The sequence below is a fragment of the Cibotium barometz genome, chromosome 25 (assembly GCF_041138505.1).
Source record: "Cibotium barometz isolate CiBa-2024 chromosome 25, ASM4113850v1, whole genome shotgun sequence".
NCBI lineage: Eukaryota > Viridiplantae > Streptophyta > Polypodiopsida > Cyatheales > Cibotiaceae > Cibotium > Cibotium barometz.
The window spans coordinates 42,305,050-42,323,384 of NC_141070.1; the positions used below are offsets into that span (position 1 = coordinate 42,305,050).

Sequence of the window (18,335 nt, forward strand, 5' to 3'; positions counted from 1 at the left end):
CAATCCTCCATGTAATAGCCCTACAAGAATGGCTAGCATTAATCCTCCATATACCCATCGACCAAAGGTCTCTTTGTTTTGATCTATAAGCTGGATGGCAAGCATTAATCCTCCATGTAGTAGCTCTACAAGGATAGCCAGCAATAATTATTCACCATGGACCAAGGTCTATTTGTTATTGATAGACAATAATCTCACAATATATTACCACTAACACCTAGAACCCCACATTTTTCTATATGCAATTTCACAAAAAAAAACTGTAGATTATTAATATATTGTTCTATGAGGGATGGCTACATAAAATTCAAAATAATATAAAGGTGCAAAAAGAACTACATACTAAGGTAATTCGGTGGTAACTAGCATCAATAATAATCAAATAAAACACACAATCAAGCTGGCCAAATGGTGAATTGATTGGTAAATGAGAATACATGAAAGGGGATGATTCAATAATAATAGGATTTAAAAAAGGAAAGGAGGAAAAGGTGATATAGATCGATAGGAGACGTACAGCATGGGATGTAATGGGGTTAGCATTTGTTACTCGGAATATGTACCGTGGTTATTCCTTGGGCTGCTGCATGGCAGGAAGCTTTCACGATACAACGTGTCGATTACGGCAGGCACCCGTGACTACGTGAGGTCCGTAAGGGTCAAAACATCGCCACCGCCCTTCGTGGTCCCCTATTCTCTTTTCCAATACAATATCCATAGAACCTCCTGTGCCTCTCCATACTTAAAAGTAAATGAATTATGTGCCTCTCCATACTTAAAAGTAAATGAATTATGTGCCTCTCCATACTTAAAGTGAATGAATTATCTTCAGGGAGATATCCACTTAAAGTGAATGAATTATCACACATCTTAAGGGAGTGGAAATAATAAGTGGATATCCATCTTTCTGAAACTGGTGACAAAAGCGCTTGGCTTTTCGAGTTTAACGAAACACATCTATTTTGCCTTTCGAGTTTAACGAAACACATTTGTGCCTAGTTGACCCCGGCTTGAAAACTTTGAAAAGCGTTTTGCCTTTCGAGTTTAACGAAGCACATCTGTTTTGCCTTTTGAGTTTAACGAATCACATCTGTGCCTAGTTGACCCCAGCTTAAAAACTTTGAAAAGCTCTTGATCTCGACTTATTTTTGGGGTGAATGATGATAGTAGTAGATAATCATTTATTTGAGAAGCGCCTCTTGATCTCCACTTATTTTTGGTGAATGACGATAGTAGTAGATACCATCATATATGTGAGAGTAAGCTAACCCTCGTGAACTCTTCTAATCAAAAGTGTAACTTTAGCTTGCAAAACAATGTAATGATTACCTATGCCACTTTAACAAGGCATTCAACTTGGAATATGTACTTATGTTCTTGAACAAAGAAGCACACTAATCATAATTGAGTTTAGACATATAGGGTGGGACATCTTCCATAAAGATATTTGATGTTCGGAATCAACCATACACACTAGTTATGAGGCAAGGCTCACATGAGTCAAGTCAAAACTTCATCTAAAGTGCTATTAGCATTTCCATACTCCTTGGCTTCTATTTGTTGTAAAAAAGAATCTTGTTTAACCTTTAGACAAAACAAAAAATTTATGACAAGAAAATTTTGTTGTAGATTCTTCTTATGTCATATTGGCATTAAGCACCAACAAAGTGCAGTATCATTGACTTATATAGAACATAGATATGAGACAAATGCACGATTCACTTTATCAACATGGTAACGTGATTTCGAAGACTTTCCCACATGCTTATATAGCTAGTGCAAGGACATGTATTGAATAAGGGTTTATTTCATTTGACCATAATGAGGCTTACATGGATCAAGTGGCTTTGAAGATTGTTATTAAAAGCATAACGTCTAAAGATAACTATTATTGCTTTTCTACACTTGTTTGGCTTCATTCAAATTTAAGTGTAAATGTTGGTTTTTTTTTTGTTAAGCTAAAAATCAATGAATCTTGTGTTGAAGGATTAACATGCTATACTATTATTAATAAATATACCATTGAATTTGGATACATGAAAGGTGTCATCCTTCATCTTCTTGGGAACTAGTTATAGAAGGCAACACATAAGTACCTCCACAACAAACATCCATATCCTCACCTAAAGATGTCATCATTGATCTTCTCGGGAACTACTTTGTAGAAGGTAACACAGAAGAAAAATCAGAATACCTCCATGATAAACATCTGTATCCTCACCGTGTGTGTGTGTGGGGGGGGGGACCAAAGAGGTGTACATGTATGTGTGTGTGTGAAGGTAATTTCACCTAGTTTAATGTAAATCAAGTCTTTTTTTTAAGTAAGTGTCTTGATTTAACTATATATTACCTTTGTTGTTTGCATTACCACTAAGGGAATGCTAACATATCACGCATGAATAGTCATTTTCACAAAACTTAAACTCTCTCTCTCTCTCTCTCTCTCTCAGGCCCCTTCTTTTTTCCTTCTCTGCTGCTCTATAGGCATCTCCATTGAGCTCCATTAGCCCCTTAACTTGACCAAAGTTGAAATAAATGTATCATATTTACCATGCCATCACAAATCCTTCTAATAATATTTTCGATGAGCAAGCAAAAGTAATATCATAAAAGTTACAAGGAACACTCTCGAACTAATTGGTGATGAAAAAGAAAGATAGATCCGTGTATTTGGGGGGAGTGGGGGTTGGTCATGATCTACGCCCACATAGCATGTGTATTCAAGGGGTGATTAAACATTTCTACATATAAAATTTAGATCACTTCACAACAAAATAAAACCCTTTTTATTAGGTCCCTTGAGATAAAATCTATTGCCACTTGTAATGTGGCCATGGCATAATGTGTTAAGCCATGTTTATCACAATCTTAGTCACCATATAATACCTTATCACTTCAACATTGGGTTGGGTTGAGTTTAAAAAAGAACAAGATTCTAGCTCTCCTCTCATTCTATTTTTCTTGATCTTTGTTTAGCATAGTCTTCTTCTTTCTCTTCTCATTCTCTTTTTCTTGATCTTTCTTTATCATATTCTTCTCCTTCTTCTATCACTCCCACGTCTCATCATGTAGGATTTTCTATCATGTGTGGCCACATCTCATCATGTAGTCTTTTCTATCTCACAAACTGCATGTACATAATCTCTCATCACTGTCATCTTGTGTATTCGATGGTAGTTGAAAGCTAAGGATGTCCATTTCTAGTTCCCTCCACAACTGCTTTTAGAATAAAAAATAAGGCTTTTTTATAAAGTATGGTAGATTTGACCTAATTTCATTAAGAATTTGACTTTGAGGTCTTTTAGTGAAACATTGCAAGTGTTATTGGCAATCGTAATATATAGCTCAATAAGAATTGTTTATTATGAAATATGTGTGGTACATTGATGGCAATATGGTGTGTCCCTTAAAATAAATAGGTATATAGTGTATTGACAGTTTATATGGGTACACTTCCATTGTTTATAAATGGACTACAATTTATAAAATGGGTAGCCCTTATTGAAGAGGTTTTAATGTGATTTATTAGAATATTTTGATCATGTGTTTAAAGATAAAACTTATTTCTTATATTAAAACATACACAAAAACACCATTTCAATGTACCATGAGTTTTAGACACTTTAAGTGGTAAATTAAGCCTCATCCTTGTTGTGGAGTTAGGGAACATATAATGGTAAGTAACCTTTCAACTCTCAAATGTAAATTTAACAGTCCCAAACTAGCTCAAAAGTATGTGCCTCCTTCAAGAAGTGGACTAGTGGATGTGTTGTTAACAATCAACATTTAATGCACCTAAAGTGGAGGGAGATCACTTTTAATTACTGGGAGCTTGATTAGGAGCATGATGGATTAGGAACTAATGAAGGTGCTAATGATGTTATATCTCAACCTATTTAAAGGCATCTATCTAATGCAAAAATAGTGTGTAGCGTCTACTCTTTCCTCTAGTAATTATTGCAAAATCATTTTTTAAATCCTAATTATACCTAGAATATTATGCTAAAGACATAGGTGTAATGCATTCCTACACACCCTAATCCACTTCTAACCTGATTTTCGAGTTGGTAATATCAGAGCAAACTCCCTCCACTCTAGCCCATTAGTTTCCTAAGCATTCTAATTAGTAGGATAATTAGTTGGTATATTAGAATAATCATGTCAATTAGTGCTAATTATATTAATTAATTAATTAATTAGTGGTTGAAAACACATGTATTGGGCAATAGTTAGAAAGCTCTGTTTTGCACATTTTACAAAACCCCATTGATTTCCAAAATTTCTAATCCAAAACGATATATATTTTATGCATAAAGCTTAAACTTGGGATTAGTGAAAATTAAATATACTTAGAGATTTATTACATATATTTGAAGTTGTACAAGTAATATACATTGAACTTGGATAAACAATGAAGTGTTATTGCATAATGACATTCACTCTTATAGTAGACAACCTCATTGATGAAGGGTTTCCCATACATGAGAAGTCAAGGTTAAATGAGAAAGGGGCCTATGGGGAAATGTATCTGGTAAATACAAGTGTCCAAGAGGAGGGGGAGATAATGTTTGGACGATTAAAGATGAGAATGCTTTAGCCCTAATTTCATTAGTGTTGAGAGATGTATACATTCATCACCATACATTAGGATGAGAAAGCTTTAGCCTTAATTGCACATTAGTATTGAGATATGCATACATTCATCTCATTACACCAAAGAAGAAATACTTGAGACCTCATCAGAGCAAACAAGAAGTAAGCCAAGGACTGAGAAGTCATTGAGTCTTTCCAAGTTGAGAAACAAGGCCTCTAAGTCCAAAGTGGAGTTCAAGCTAACCACAATTAACAAGAAGATTAATGAAGCTATCACAACAAAGAAGAAAACAAAGAATTAGAGGCCAATATAATGCTGGAAGAAGAAGAGAAATACAAGGCTTCCTAGGAAGGAAGTCCACATGAACACCTCCTCTAAATGCAATTGTAACAATTCACATATCTCACCCCTTTTAATGCTACCTTAATCCCTAACATTGTGTAAAAGTCATGTACATGGTGTGTCTATTGTATAAATGCATTCATGTATAAATGCTACTCTAATCCCTAACCTTGTGTAAAATTCATGTACATGGTGTGCCTATTGTATAAATGCATTCATGTTCCATTCACCATGGCATGTACCTTGGGATCCGTGTGTGGTAGATGTGATATAGCTTATATTCATAAAAAAGGGAGTGCAAAGTTAACACAAATAAACCCCAAACTAGCTCATAAGTAGGAGTGCAATGTGAACAAGAATCAACCCCGAACTAGCTCAGAAGTAGGTGCCTCCTTCAAGTGGGCTAGTTATACTCAAACAATCAACATTTAATGCACCTAAAAATGGAGGAAGGTGGCCCTTGATTAGTGGGAGCTTGATTAGATGCATGATTAGGCACTAATGACGGTGTTGATGATGTTGTATCTCAATCTATTTAAAATCATCCATCTAATGAAAATTAGTGTGTTCACATTACTCTTGCCTCTTCTTCTCATTATTGCTAGTCATTTTCTTAATCTTAATTAACACCTAGATTATGCTAAAGCCATGGGTATAATGCATTTATACACACCCCAATCCAACTTCCAGCTTGGTTTTCCACTCTTCTCTTATGACCACTTCTCTCCTCTTTTTTCCATTATCAAGTGTCTCTCAAATCCTATAGATGTTGTAATCCCTTAGAAAAATCTATAGATTGAATGGGTGTACCCATAGAAACTCTCAAGTCGCTCTTCATTCCTTATGTTTTTTACAACCTCATACGTTTAAATTATGATACTTCTTATTCCTCATGTTCTTTATATTGTTATCCTTGTTATCAAGAATAATTAAAAAGTTTTATTATGTGTACATGTTGGGTTCATAGTGGGCATATCAAAAGGTAGGCCCTCCTTGATGGACATAGCACATAATGAAAACGTAAAAAAAAACCACTATAGTGGGCATAATTAATTCAAAGATGAATGTGAAAAGGTTTCCATAATAGTTAGTGGAAAAACAATAACTAGAGTCCCTTATAAAGCAATCTCTCACCATCCAATTCTAATTTTGACCACTTTGGCTAAGATATGTCCACGTAAGAGAGTACTAGTACTTTCCCCACCCCAAGGAGCACTCTTAAGAAGTTATTCCTCACCCTCCAATACCTCTTTGACTCAATCTTGGGTACTTAAGACCCATCTTTGAGCATCCATGAGTACTTTGCTAACCCTAGTTATTCTAAAGGCGTCCATGGAGTACTTTGCTAGCCCCAGTCATCCTAAAGGCATTTACTGATTTTCCTTTCATTTTTCTTCCCTCATATATAGATGAAAGCACGATAAGGTGGCTTTCTTTTTTGCACATTTTAAATAGTACTTATAAAGCAATCATACGTCTTACATAAAATTAAAAAATATTGCATTTGTCAATAATCAATACACTACATGTAGAATGACGACTCTCCTAAATGTGTGCAAATTTAAAATGCATTACCCATCTACTCCATTTGTCAATAATCAATACACTAAATGTAGAATGACGCCTCTCCTAAATGTGTGCAAATTTTAAAAATGCATTACCCATCTACTCCATTTCTTCACACGTGTACTATTAATACTCTTGTAGGGTGGTTGCAAGATGAGGGTACTCACTTTCGTTCACTCTCTCTAAAATTGGGACATCCATGCATCTTGGGCCGAGTACCTCGATCGTGATAGTGCCGCGAATCAAAAGACGACACGTGCCTCCCGAGCCTAAATTGACATATCTCGATCGAGATGCCAACTAATGCCACGCTAGCAGGTCCGGGTTTCCAGGCGTCATCCATGTCACCAATACATGTCACCGCCACCACAATATCTCGATCGAGATATCTATGCCACTCGGATCCACATCAGGGCCACGCTGTATCCCCGTAGGCATATTTGACTAGCACATCTCCAATGTCCACGTATCTCGAACGAGAAATGTACATCCAATCGCGACCATTCATTGTTCGAGGTAATCGGATACAATCTCCACCGTCCCCATATCTCGATCGAGATACTGAGTTCAAATCTCAGCCGTCCAAATATCTCGATCGAGATACAGAGATTCAATCTGCACCGTCCGAATATCTCGATCGAGATACGTAGATGCAATATCCACCGTCCAATTATCTCGATCGAGATACTGAAACGCAATCTATACCGTCCAATCACGTACGCTGGAAGATGCGATCTCGGCCGTTTAAATATCTCGATCGAGGTATATAATGAATCTTGACCGTCGAGATACCTTGTCGTGGTAATGCCTTTAAATCATGGCCGTCCATTTACCTCGAACGAGATAGTAATATCAAATCTCAGTCGTCGATCCTTCCCCAACCCTAGAATTAGGTGTGTATCTTGGCCGTATGTTGCACTAACCCTAATATCCAGAGCGTTAATCTTGCAAACCCTAAATTGCATGATTTTACCGAACCTCGATCGAGGTTATAAAACCGAAAAACTTTTTTTTTTGCCTCATTCTCACAAGTCGTTTTCACTCTCTTGCTCTCTTGATTTGGATTAGTATTAGTGAGCCCATTAGCTTTGTTTTTAGCTTCATTAGTGCTACTTAGCACTAAGCATTAGACCCTTCACATTAGACCCTTCACATTGGACCCTTTACATTTGGCTTAGGTTTTAGCATGGAGGGCCACGAGGAGGGCCACGAGGAGGGCCGCTCATCTATTGCGGACCTCATCGCGGAGATAGACCGCGAGTTAGCGGCTATCCGTAGGAGTGCTAGAGACACTCCGTCTACATTACAAATCGTGGCAGACTTGGAGGCGATGCTTGCGTCCCTTCGTAGCCTTCACGATATTGTTTATGTAGATGAGTGGATAGCCCACCATCGCGCTGCTCCTGTGTCACATGGCCTGACATATCGTCAGGTCTGTGATCTTGCTCCTATTAGGGAATGGGGCTTTCCTAGATCTTTTCCTCGATAGTCGTGGGATGAGGCCCGGGGCGGGCAAGCCCCTCACTATTTCGCGGTGTTCGCATCCTCGTATGGCGGCACATATCTATAGTCGATATGTTGCCGCATATGGGAGGATGCCGAACAACCGCCAGATTCCCATATACTTCGCAAAGCAGTTATATGCGGAGTTTGTCTTAGGGGAGGAGGTCGATTACACCAGCCATCGTCCGGGTGGTGGTGCTGGCCGAGGCCGTCTCCAGCACCAGGGTAGGCGGCCTCCACCAGCCCTTCGTGTAGCACCTACCACAGATCCTTCATTTGTGCCATTGTCGACAGTAGAGGCTCTTGGCACGCAGGTCGGCATTGATGTACGGAGTACCAACGGAGACCATCCAGCACGTGGTGCGCCTATTCTCACGATCTATACCGACGACAGATGTGGAGGTATTTACATATATATTACGTCTTAAGTTTTTTTGGTCATTTATCTTCATGTTTATATGTACTTTTCTATATTTTTACATGAGCAGCATGGTTGATTGTGTCACGCAGGTTCCCACACCTACCATTCAGAGGCTCACTCAGGAGAGTTGGTAGAGGCGAGAGCAGAGATTGACCGCCTCCGAGCTGCATTACAGATGGCAGAGGCAGCTACTGCAGAGGCACAGCATCTCAGAGAGTCCGACATCCAGTAGGTAGGTTTCTCTTGCACGTAAAAGAGTTATAATTAAGGTCCTAAGTTACAAATTTCTTTAAGTAATACCTAATGAGAGACTAATCAAATATTTTAATGCTTTACTTTTTTGCGTAGGCTCGGACCGAGGTAGAGAGCTCCAGAGCTGAGGCACAGCATCATGAGATTATGGAGCAGATTGCCCAGCACAGGGCAGAGCAGCTGATGCTGCATGTTCGAGAGTATCGTAGATCATCGGACGTGACAGTGCCTTACCTACCGTTATATCCACGGCCTGTCACACAGAGGTTTTTCGACGACCTCTCCCGCAGGATGCACCACCCTTCCTACGTGATGCGTGCTGCTGTTTATGTATCGAGGACATTGATAGTACAGGAGGATATGCCCTAGGATGTGGACATATTTTCCACTTGTCTTGCATCACCCAGGAGCTCGTCCGGTTCTCAGCATGCCCATCCTGCCGTGCACGCGTCGACCTAGCGACGTACAGGGTATTGGGCATCGATGATCTTCACCCAGGCCTTGTACGAGTAGATGCCAGGACTGGCAGGCCTGTGGACTTTACATCAGCTATGGACTTGGGACTCGACGCCTTTCGACGATAGAGCCCAGGAGCCTGAGGTGCCACCTGAGATAGAGTGGAGCTCACATGAGTTCGACGCTTACCAGAGAGTCCTACATGAGAGCCAGGTGACAGCATATGAGCACGTGGGTGGTGCTGGCCCTAGTGGCACAGCGGGTGATGGTGCTAGCAGTAGTGCTGCTTCTCATGAGCAGCGTGTCCTTACAGCAGAGGAGCTTACACGAGCAGAGTGGCAGACACGCACCATTGCAGATTATAGATTTTGGGTTTACAGACAGAGGCGTCTTGCATTAGCACGACGTAGAGAGAGAGAGAGGGCCATAGCAGCTTTTGGGACTCGTGAGCTCCCGAGTACACTGGCACCAGCTCACGATCCTGCCTTTGAGGCAGACCTCCCCGCAGACATTCGACGACCCCCGCAGCCGGCACAGCCTCCTCGACGTGCACAGCAGCCTTGACGCGCACGTCGACCGGCAGTTAGAGATGACGATTTTGATTGGGTTGCTGTTGATAGTGACTAAACTCAGACTAGCTGGGGTAGCTCATTTTCATTCTGATGTACTTATTTGATGTTTATATCATTATGAGTTTTCTCATTATTGAGTATCATTACATTTTAGTTGATGTTCTTGATTTTATTATATTTTTTAACACTTTGGCTATCATATTGTTTGTTGAAAATCTCCATGCCATCGTACCCAAACATGCTCTGATGGGGACCAAACTTTGCAAGCATGGCGAGGGGACCACCCCCACATGCTTGCAAAGTTTGGTCACAATCAGAGCATGTTTGGATTGGCAATTGGCGCCCAGTGCGGGTTTTTCAAGTCTCTTGGTGCTTAAGAGGCCAAGGAAAATCCGGGCCTTCCCCATACCATCGTACCCAAACAAGCTCCGATGGGGACCAAACTTTGCAAGCATGTGGGGGTGGGTCCCCCCCACATGCTTGCAAAGTTTGGTCCCCATCAGAGCATGTTTGGATTGGCAATTGGCGCCCAATGCGGGTTTTTCAAGTCTCTTGGTGCTTAAGAGGCCATGGAAAATCCGGGCCTTCCCCATACCATCGTACCCAAACATGCTCCGTTGGGGACCAAACTTTGCAAGCATGTGGGGGTGGGTCCCCCCCACATGCTTGCAAAGTTTGGTCATAATCAGAGCATGTTTGGATTGGCAATTGGCGCCCAGTGTGGGTTTTTCAAGTCTCTTGGTGCTTAAGAGGCCATGGAAAATCCGGGCCTTCCCCATACCATCGTACCCAAACATGCTCCGATGGGGACCAAACTTTGCAAGCATGTGGGGGTGGGTCCCCCCCACATGCTTGCAAAGTTTGGTCCCCATCAGAGCATGTTTGGATTGGCAATTGGCGCCCAGTGCGGGTTTTTCAAGTCTCTTGGTGCTTAAGAGGCCATGGAAAATCCGGGCCTTCCCCATACCATCGTACCCAAACATGCTACGATGGGGACCAAACTTTGCAAGCATGGGGAGGGGAACCACCCCCACATGCTTGCAAAGTTTGGTCACAATGAGAGCATGTTTGGATTGGCAATTAGCGCCCAGTGCGGGTTTTTCAAGTCTCTTGGTTCTTAAGAGGCCATGGAAAATCCGGGCCTTCCTCATACCATCGTACTACCCAAACATGCTCCGATGGGGACCAAACTTTGCAAGCATGTGGGGGTGGCCTCTTAAGCACCAAGAGACTTGAAAAACCCGCACTGGGCGCCAATTGCCAATCCAAACATGCTCCGATGGGAACCAAACTTTGCAAGCATGTGGGGGGGACCCACCCCCCACATGCTTGCAAAGTTTGGTCCCCATCGGAGCATGTTTGGATTGGCAATTGGCGCCCAGTGCGGGTTTTTCAAGTCTCTTGGTGCTTAAGAGGCCATGGAAAATCCGGGCCTTCCCCATACCATCGTACCCAAACATGCTCCGATGGGGACCAAACTTTGCAAGCATGTGGGGGTGGGTCCCCCCCACATGCTTGCAAAGTTTGGTCACAATCAGAGCATGTTTGGATTGGCAATTGGCGCCCAGTGCGGGTTTTTCAAGTCTCTTGGTGCTTAAGAGGCCATGGAAAATCCGGGCCTTCCCCATACCATCGTACCCAAACATGCGATGGGGACCAAACTTTGCAAGCATGTGGGGGGTGGGTCCCCCCCACATGCTTGCAAAGTTTGGTCCCCATCGGAGCATGTTTGGATTGGCAATTGGCGCCCAGTGCGGGTTTTTCAAGTCTCTTGGTGCTTAAGAGGCCATGGAAAATCCGGGCCTTCCCCATACCATCATACCCAAACATGCTCCGATGGGGACCAAACTTTGCAAGCATGTGGGGGTGGGTCCCCCCCACATGCTTGCAAAGTTTGGTCACAATCAGAGCATGTTTGGATTGGCAATTGGCGCCCAGTGCGGGTTTTTCAAGTCTCTTGGTGCTTAAGAGGCCATGGAAAATCCGGGCCTTCCCCATACCATCGTACCCAAACATGCGATGGGGACCAAACTTTGCAAGCATGTGGGGGTGGGTCCCCCCCACATGCTTGCAAAGTTTGGTCCCCATCGGAGCATGTTTGGATTGGCAATTGGCGCCCAGTGCGGGTTTTTCAAGTCTCTTGGTGCTTAAGAGGCCATGGAAAATCCGGGCCTTCCCCATACCATTGTACCCAAACATGCTTCGATGGGGACCAAACTTTGCAAGCATGTGGGGGTGGGTCCCCCCCACATGCTTGCAAAGTTTGGTCCCTATAGCTAATGTGGACCAAAATAGCAACCTGGTGAGGTAAGCAATACATACGTTTAGGACACAAAAAATCAATTAAGTAATGTAGCTCAAACATAAAACAAATATTACAAAATATAACCATTACCTGCTCTGAGAAGTAATACTCAGATTGTATCTCCTGAAAAGGTGTGAAAGTGTAGTTCTCTGCAAAATCAATCACAGAGACGACCACACCAATAGGAAACTCTGCTAGGCATGCTCGGAACTGACGATCCTGCCACTTGGCACAATGACTGTGCCGTATGTAGGGGTAGATCTGCTCCCTAAATGTGGGTGTGAAGTGAGAACGTGGTGTATGTTTGTCCACGAGCTGCAACTTCCTGGACTGTCCACCACTCTGGAGCTGGTGTGTCACATACTCATAACGTTGCCATGCCACTATCTCTTGGTCACTTGCATCAAGATCTACCATCTGTAGATGTGCAAGTGAACCACATGATGTGCAATTGCTCTCCACACAAGGCATCCTATGGAACTGGGCATCCTCCGTGCGTGCACACAAAAGAGAGTGGATGAAATCACGTGGACTACGAGGCAACTCTCTATGCCCACTAAGAGAACGGAACACATCATAAAAAAGTTTGAACTCAACATGGTAGCGACAATAACATGTGTCACGCTGACGTGAGTATCTCACAAACCAAGGCTTACACCCCTCAAATGACCTTTGCCCAATTTTAAGCTCTGGATACGAAGCCACAAACTGAGAATACAACTCAGTTTGGGACATTGCAAGAAAGCAAGCACCGTGCTCAATGAACACTCCTCTTGTCACTCTCTTACGCAAAGCTTTCTTGAAAACTGGCGATGCACGACAATTCTCCTCCCAAAAACTTTCTATCAAGGTTCTAGTGGTTTCATCTAGTAGGCGATCATGCCTAGCTACACGACCACTACTCGCCCACATAGCACCAACCTCATTGGCATCTAAACTGTGTCACCTAATAGACCCAACTCTAAGTGCGTGTGGTGCTATGGAAAGGATGCGAGATGTGGCACTAACCTTACCCTTCATTTGGGAGCTACTTATGGCTGCCACAATAGCCCGTCGAGCAGCCAAAGCGTCCGCAGAGTTCCTCTTCTTGTTAACTATATAGGAATGACGAACACTTTGTAGCACCGCCATGCCAGCTCTCCTCTCTCTTCGACCTCCAATGTCGGAAAGCGCCCTGCAGTTGGCCATGTTGGGCAGATCAATCAAAGCATCAAGCACACATGCCTGTGATAAAGACGTGAGGTCTTTGAAATAGGATTGGAAGATTGCATGGGCACGACGATGTGCCCCTGACTTTGATAGTTCTTTCCTATCCACACGAAGGGCGCCCAAAGGAGGGGGGGTGGGTTCTTGTAGAAGAGAGGACTCAAGAAGGGCGGGTTCATGTTGATTATCTAAACTAAGGGGTAGTGGGGGGGAAGAGGGCGAAGGGAGAGGAAGTGGAAGAGGAGGAGCAAGGCTTGGATCATCGCCAAACGGAAGGTGTTGCTCGTTGACGTGCTCTCCACTCTCTCTTTCTCTCACGAGCTACCCTTCTCCTCTCCTCCTCTTGAACTTGGTGGATGGGGGGGAGTCTAGTCCTATCACGTTTCCGACTCCTACGACTTTGAGAACCCATTCTCAAGGAAGCTAAGAGAGAAAATATTATAAAGGCTCAATGATGGGATAGTACTACAGATAAGTGTGGGATAGTACTAGAGATGTGTGATTATATAGGAAAAATAGGTTATCCACTTCAAATCTCATTGGATTTCCTATCTAAGATTGATTGGATAACTAAGATAAACATAAAGATAATTAAAGATAAACTATTATCCACTTAAAAATTAATATTATTTATAATATTTATTAACAAGTCTAAATATTTATCATTACCAGATATATAAATATATCTTTAAAGAAATCTTTTATTTTATAATTATATAACTGCTTTTTTTAAATAAAGTATTTTTTTCAAATTTTATTCAAAGGTTTATTCTACATAAAAAAATTTCAAGAAATATAAAAATAAAAAATTTATTTTTTTAAAAATTAATAATATGATCTTTAATAATATTTTTTTTGATCTAATCCCAAAATATAATCCTTTAAAATTAGTGATTTTAAATTCTTTTATTTAATAAGTTACATATATTTTATTATTTAAATTTCTATATTCTATTTCTCTAAATTACTAAATTAACTTTTCCAAAAATATATTTTTGAAAAAAGAGGGGAGGTGGGAAGGAGATGCCACGTGTCACAAGCGTGCATGACACGTGGCATTCTCTTGACATGTGGCACTATTATGGTTGATGTGGCAATTCCATGATGTGGCATGCCATGTCACCATGTGCGAGGTGGCATGCAAAGGTGGCAAGATGATGTGGCATTAATGATGACTAGGATGATGAGGTGGGGAGTCAACTAGGTTGACCATGTTGACATGGAGGGTGGAGGTGGCAAGCTGAGGTGGCAAGCTGCTTATGTGGATCCTCTCGATGCTCACGTGGACATAAAGTGGCATGCATATATAAGGTTTGGGCCTACCCAAGCCTCACACATGGAATGAAACCTAAGCTGTGAAGTTTACCAAGCCTAGATTTCCAAACCTAACTAGGATTGGTTTTAGACTTGAAAAGGGGAGAGTGGACACAATATGGGAATTTTCACTTGGGAGGATTGAAAATGGACCTTCCCATACTCAAATCAAGCCAATTTTTTTTTAATAAATTCATGGCAACAAGAGTATTGATCCCTTGAGTTTTTAGATTGAAAGATTCAATATTTAATTTTCTAGAATTAAATTACTATTGATTTAATGGGCCTCTGACAGTCATAATAAATTTTTCAAAGTAAATCTATAAAAATCAAACCGTTAGATTTGTAATTTTATCTTATACCCACATTATACTAATCTTTCCCAATCTAATCATCACTAGATCCATACAATTTGAGCATTTTAAATGGTAGATGTGGTGGGAGGATAAAATAGTATGTTTTTTAACAATTCTAATATCTTTTAAATAATATAGAAAATAGTAGAACACATCAAAAATTACTCGATAAATCAAGTTAAGCTCTATGTTATTTGTATTTGTGATATGCAAAGTGGGAACATCGTATGAGTAATAATGTAAAAGTTATAGGCAATTTACTCACATTCACTATACCTGTCTAAACCTAGGACAGGGCCTGTATACAAACTTGGTTCCCAAAGAAAAGGGGATTTGCAATTATTGGATATTCGATCAGATTATAGTTTTAGGTGCCCAACTTTGCATATGATGTTTCATTAGAAGACCTTGAAGTGAAACTCCTTGGCTAACTATGAGAGATTGGTTATTCTTCTTGAAAAAATGCCTGCTTTTCAGCTAAAGCCAAGGGCGCCCACGACATGAAACTAGATAACCTCATCTTGCAACCACCCTGTAGTAGTAGGTTCTTGTGGTTCTCCTAATCCATTTCTTCACACATGTACCATTAATACTCTTGTAGTGTGTACACGGGTTCTTGTGGTTCTTCTCTCGTTCTTCTATTCCATTTCTTTACAGTTTGCTATTGATGCTCTTGCAATGTGTATACGATTTCTCATGGTTATCTAGCTCCATTTCTTTGCATGTGCACTATTAATACTCTTGTAGCATGTATATGATTTCTCGTGGTTCTCCTACTCCATTTCTTTGCATGTGCACTATTAATACTCTTGTAGCGTGTATATGATTTCTCGTGGTTCTCCTACTCCATTTCTTTCCACGTGTACTATTGATTCTACTCTTGTAGTGTGTACACAGTTTCTCATGGTTCACCTAATCCATTTATTTACACTGGTGCTTTTAATACTTTTTCACTGTGTACATAGGTCCTAGTGATTCTCCTATTGTATTTCTTTGTAGGATTGGTACTCTTGTAGTGTGTAAACTTCTCGTGGTTCTCCTACCTTGAGTGTAAAAACATTTTTATCTTTCTCTTGCAACCTTTCCCCCTTACTCCCCACTTATTTCTCTCTCTTCCTTGTAGCCTTATCCCCTTTACCCCTTTTCTTATTCCCCTGTCCATCGATACTGAAAGATGCCAAGGAAACATACCATCAATAGGTTTTCTTGCATGTCCTATTGCGACAACATTTAGCTGCCTATCTAGATCAAGTCTTGCAATAAGCAAGCAATTTTTCACATAAGTATAGGTTCAGTAGCCCCAAATTCAAATCACTAACATATTGGAGGTGTTCATAATCAATCCAAAACATTAGGGAGATGATTTCTCCAAACCATGCTAAGGGTATAAAATTCAAAGCTATCATATCTACAAGGAGATTATCCTCCTAAAATTAAGGCCTATCATATCCTCAAGGAGTTTTAAAAGAAGATTATCCTCCTAGAACATTATGAAATATATCATGTTGTGCAACCAAGAGGTGTTTCATGAACTTGCAAAGGCATTTGCATCAAAGAGACACGTGCTCTCATAAAGTGCACTTGATAAGTCTAGGTTTAGTGTGGATTAAAAACAGTTTGGTGCAAGTGTCATAGCCAAAGTTAAAAATCATGGAGACAGAAGAAAGGATGGTAGTGTAGCAACAACAACAATAATAAATGTTCAACTTTAGATGCCTCACCTTTGAATAAAAAGATAATTCAATAATGATGTCAAGATTTCTACTTATAATCTATCTCATATCAAAGATGTTAATCAAATCATGAACAATATAGAGAAACACTTGATTGAGCTCAAGAAAGTGTAGATAGCCCTTGAAATAAGTCAAGAATTATGAAGGGCGAAGGGAATTTCCATGGCATCCCAAACTATTATTGGGTGGTTGCAAAATCAGGGTTCCTAGGTTTTTTCCACTCAACCCAAAATGGGATAGTCCAAAGTGGCCAAAAAAGCGGGCAAAGGTAACTCAATAAAGGTATGTCATCCAATGGCCTAGTTCCAAATGGCATCACGTGTAGGCTCAAAATTAACTCAATAAAGATTCAAGATGCTAACATAATGTAGTTCATAAAACTCAACAATGTAGAAGTCTAGGTCAAAGCTTGTAACTCATATGTCATCATCCATGGTGGCAAGGTAACTTGATCAAGTTTCATGCAAGCCACATTGTGCCACATAGATGGCACAAATGGCCATGGTACTTACTACTCAAAGGGGATTCTATGAGATGGGTGGATCCTTACCCAACTCAAGGAAGTAAAATAATGACACTCAACTACATGAAGCTCTAAATATAATAAATGAAGGCTATACATCAAAGTGCAGGGTGTAGAAGTGGCAATAACTTAGCATAGAAGATGGAACAAAACTACTCGAAGTGGAAGAGGTTTTCAATTAGGATTGGCAATGGTGGCAATGCATGAGTGTATTGGCAACTCATTTTTGGCAATGAAGGTTTTCAATGAGGATTGGCAATATAAGAGTGTAGTGGCAATGAAGGAGAATTTTGATTCATAGAGCAATCTCTTTAGAAAGACTCAAGATGAACAAAAAGACCTTGCAATATATGAAATGGGGGCTTATATGACATGCATTTTTTGAGTGAAGCTACACTAGTCTCATGGAATGTTTTTATCACAATCAGGATGCTAACAAGCTACTTATCTTGCTCAGTGTCCACTGTCCAAGTCTATCTCTATAATATGACCAAGCACCATTTGGAGCTTCTTTAGTCTTTGACATTATGTAGTGCTAACCCTTGTGTTTGCCACATTCCTAGGAGACCAGAGGAGGCTGCATAACTTTCATAACTTTATGCATAGTTAAGCTTTATTCTTAGGTTTTAAGGTTCTTAAAACAGATGATTCATGACACCTAGAGTGATGTATATACTGATGCAATATATGTGGGAGGACTTCAAGATGTTTACATGAATCTCACAAAGCAGAACTCTCAAGAGAACATAAAGGATGAAGAGCTCATGAGGTGCATCATGCAAACCTATCCAGATCAAGAAAAACATCGCATGATATTGCTATCTTACCAACCAATAGATGCATTTAATTTACATATAATTCCTTATGTTCTAGAGACAAGGAAGTGGGGTTAGACTATGGCTTTCTAGAACCGGAGTTGTGGATGAAAGATGATATTCAAGTAGAGGCACATCTAGCAAAGCCACATTTTTTTAGCTTAGAATGTAGAAAAATATTCAACGAGGTATACAATTAGGTATAATATCTTCCATAAGCATCAATACCATACATGACTTAACTTGACATGTCATTAAGAAAGGAAACCCCAATTATTATATAATGCTCTACTGAAAATCTCCACCTCTAACCTTTCTAGCCCTAGTGTAAATCTGCAACTTTGGCCCTACTAGCCCTCATGTAAATCTATACCTTT

At 40.6% G+C, this 18,335-nt stretch overlaps 1 protein-coding gene across 1 annotated transcript; it reads right to left on the minus strand.

The window, feature by feature from the left end:
- Positions 1-1,500: 1,500 nt before the first annotated feature.
- On the minus strand, positions 1,501-12,431 carry LOC147624586 (uncharacterized). The gene is made up of 3 exons (XM_086819851.1): positions 12,102-12,431; positions 11,925-12,005; positions 1,501-1,584 (listed from the first exon to the last, which is right to left on the minus strand). The coding sequence occupies exons 1-3, from the start codon at positions 12,426-12,428 to the stop codon at positions 1,501-1,503; spliced, it is 492 nt and encodes a 163-aa protein (XP_086675977.1). The 5' UTR covers positions 12,429-12,431.
- Between the last annotated feature and the right edge of the window lie 5,904 nt (positions 12,432-18,335).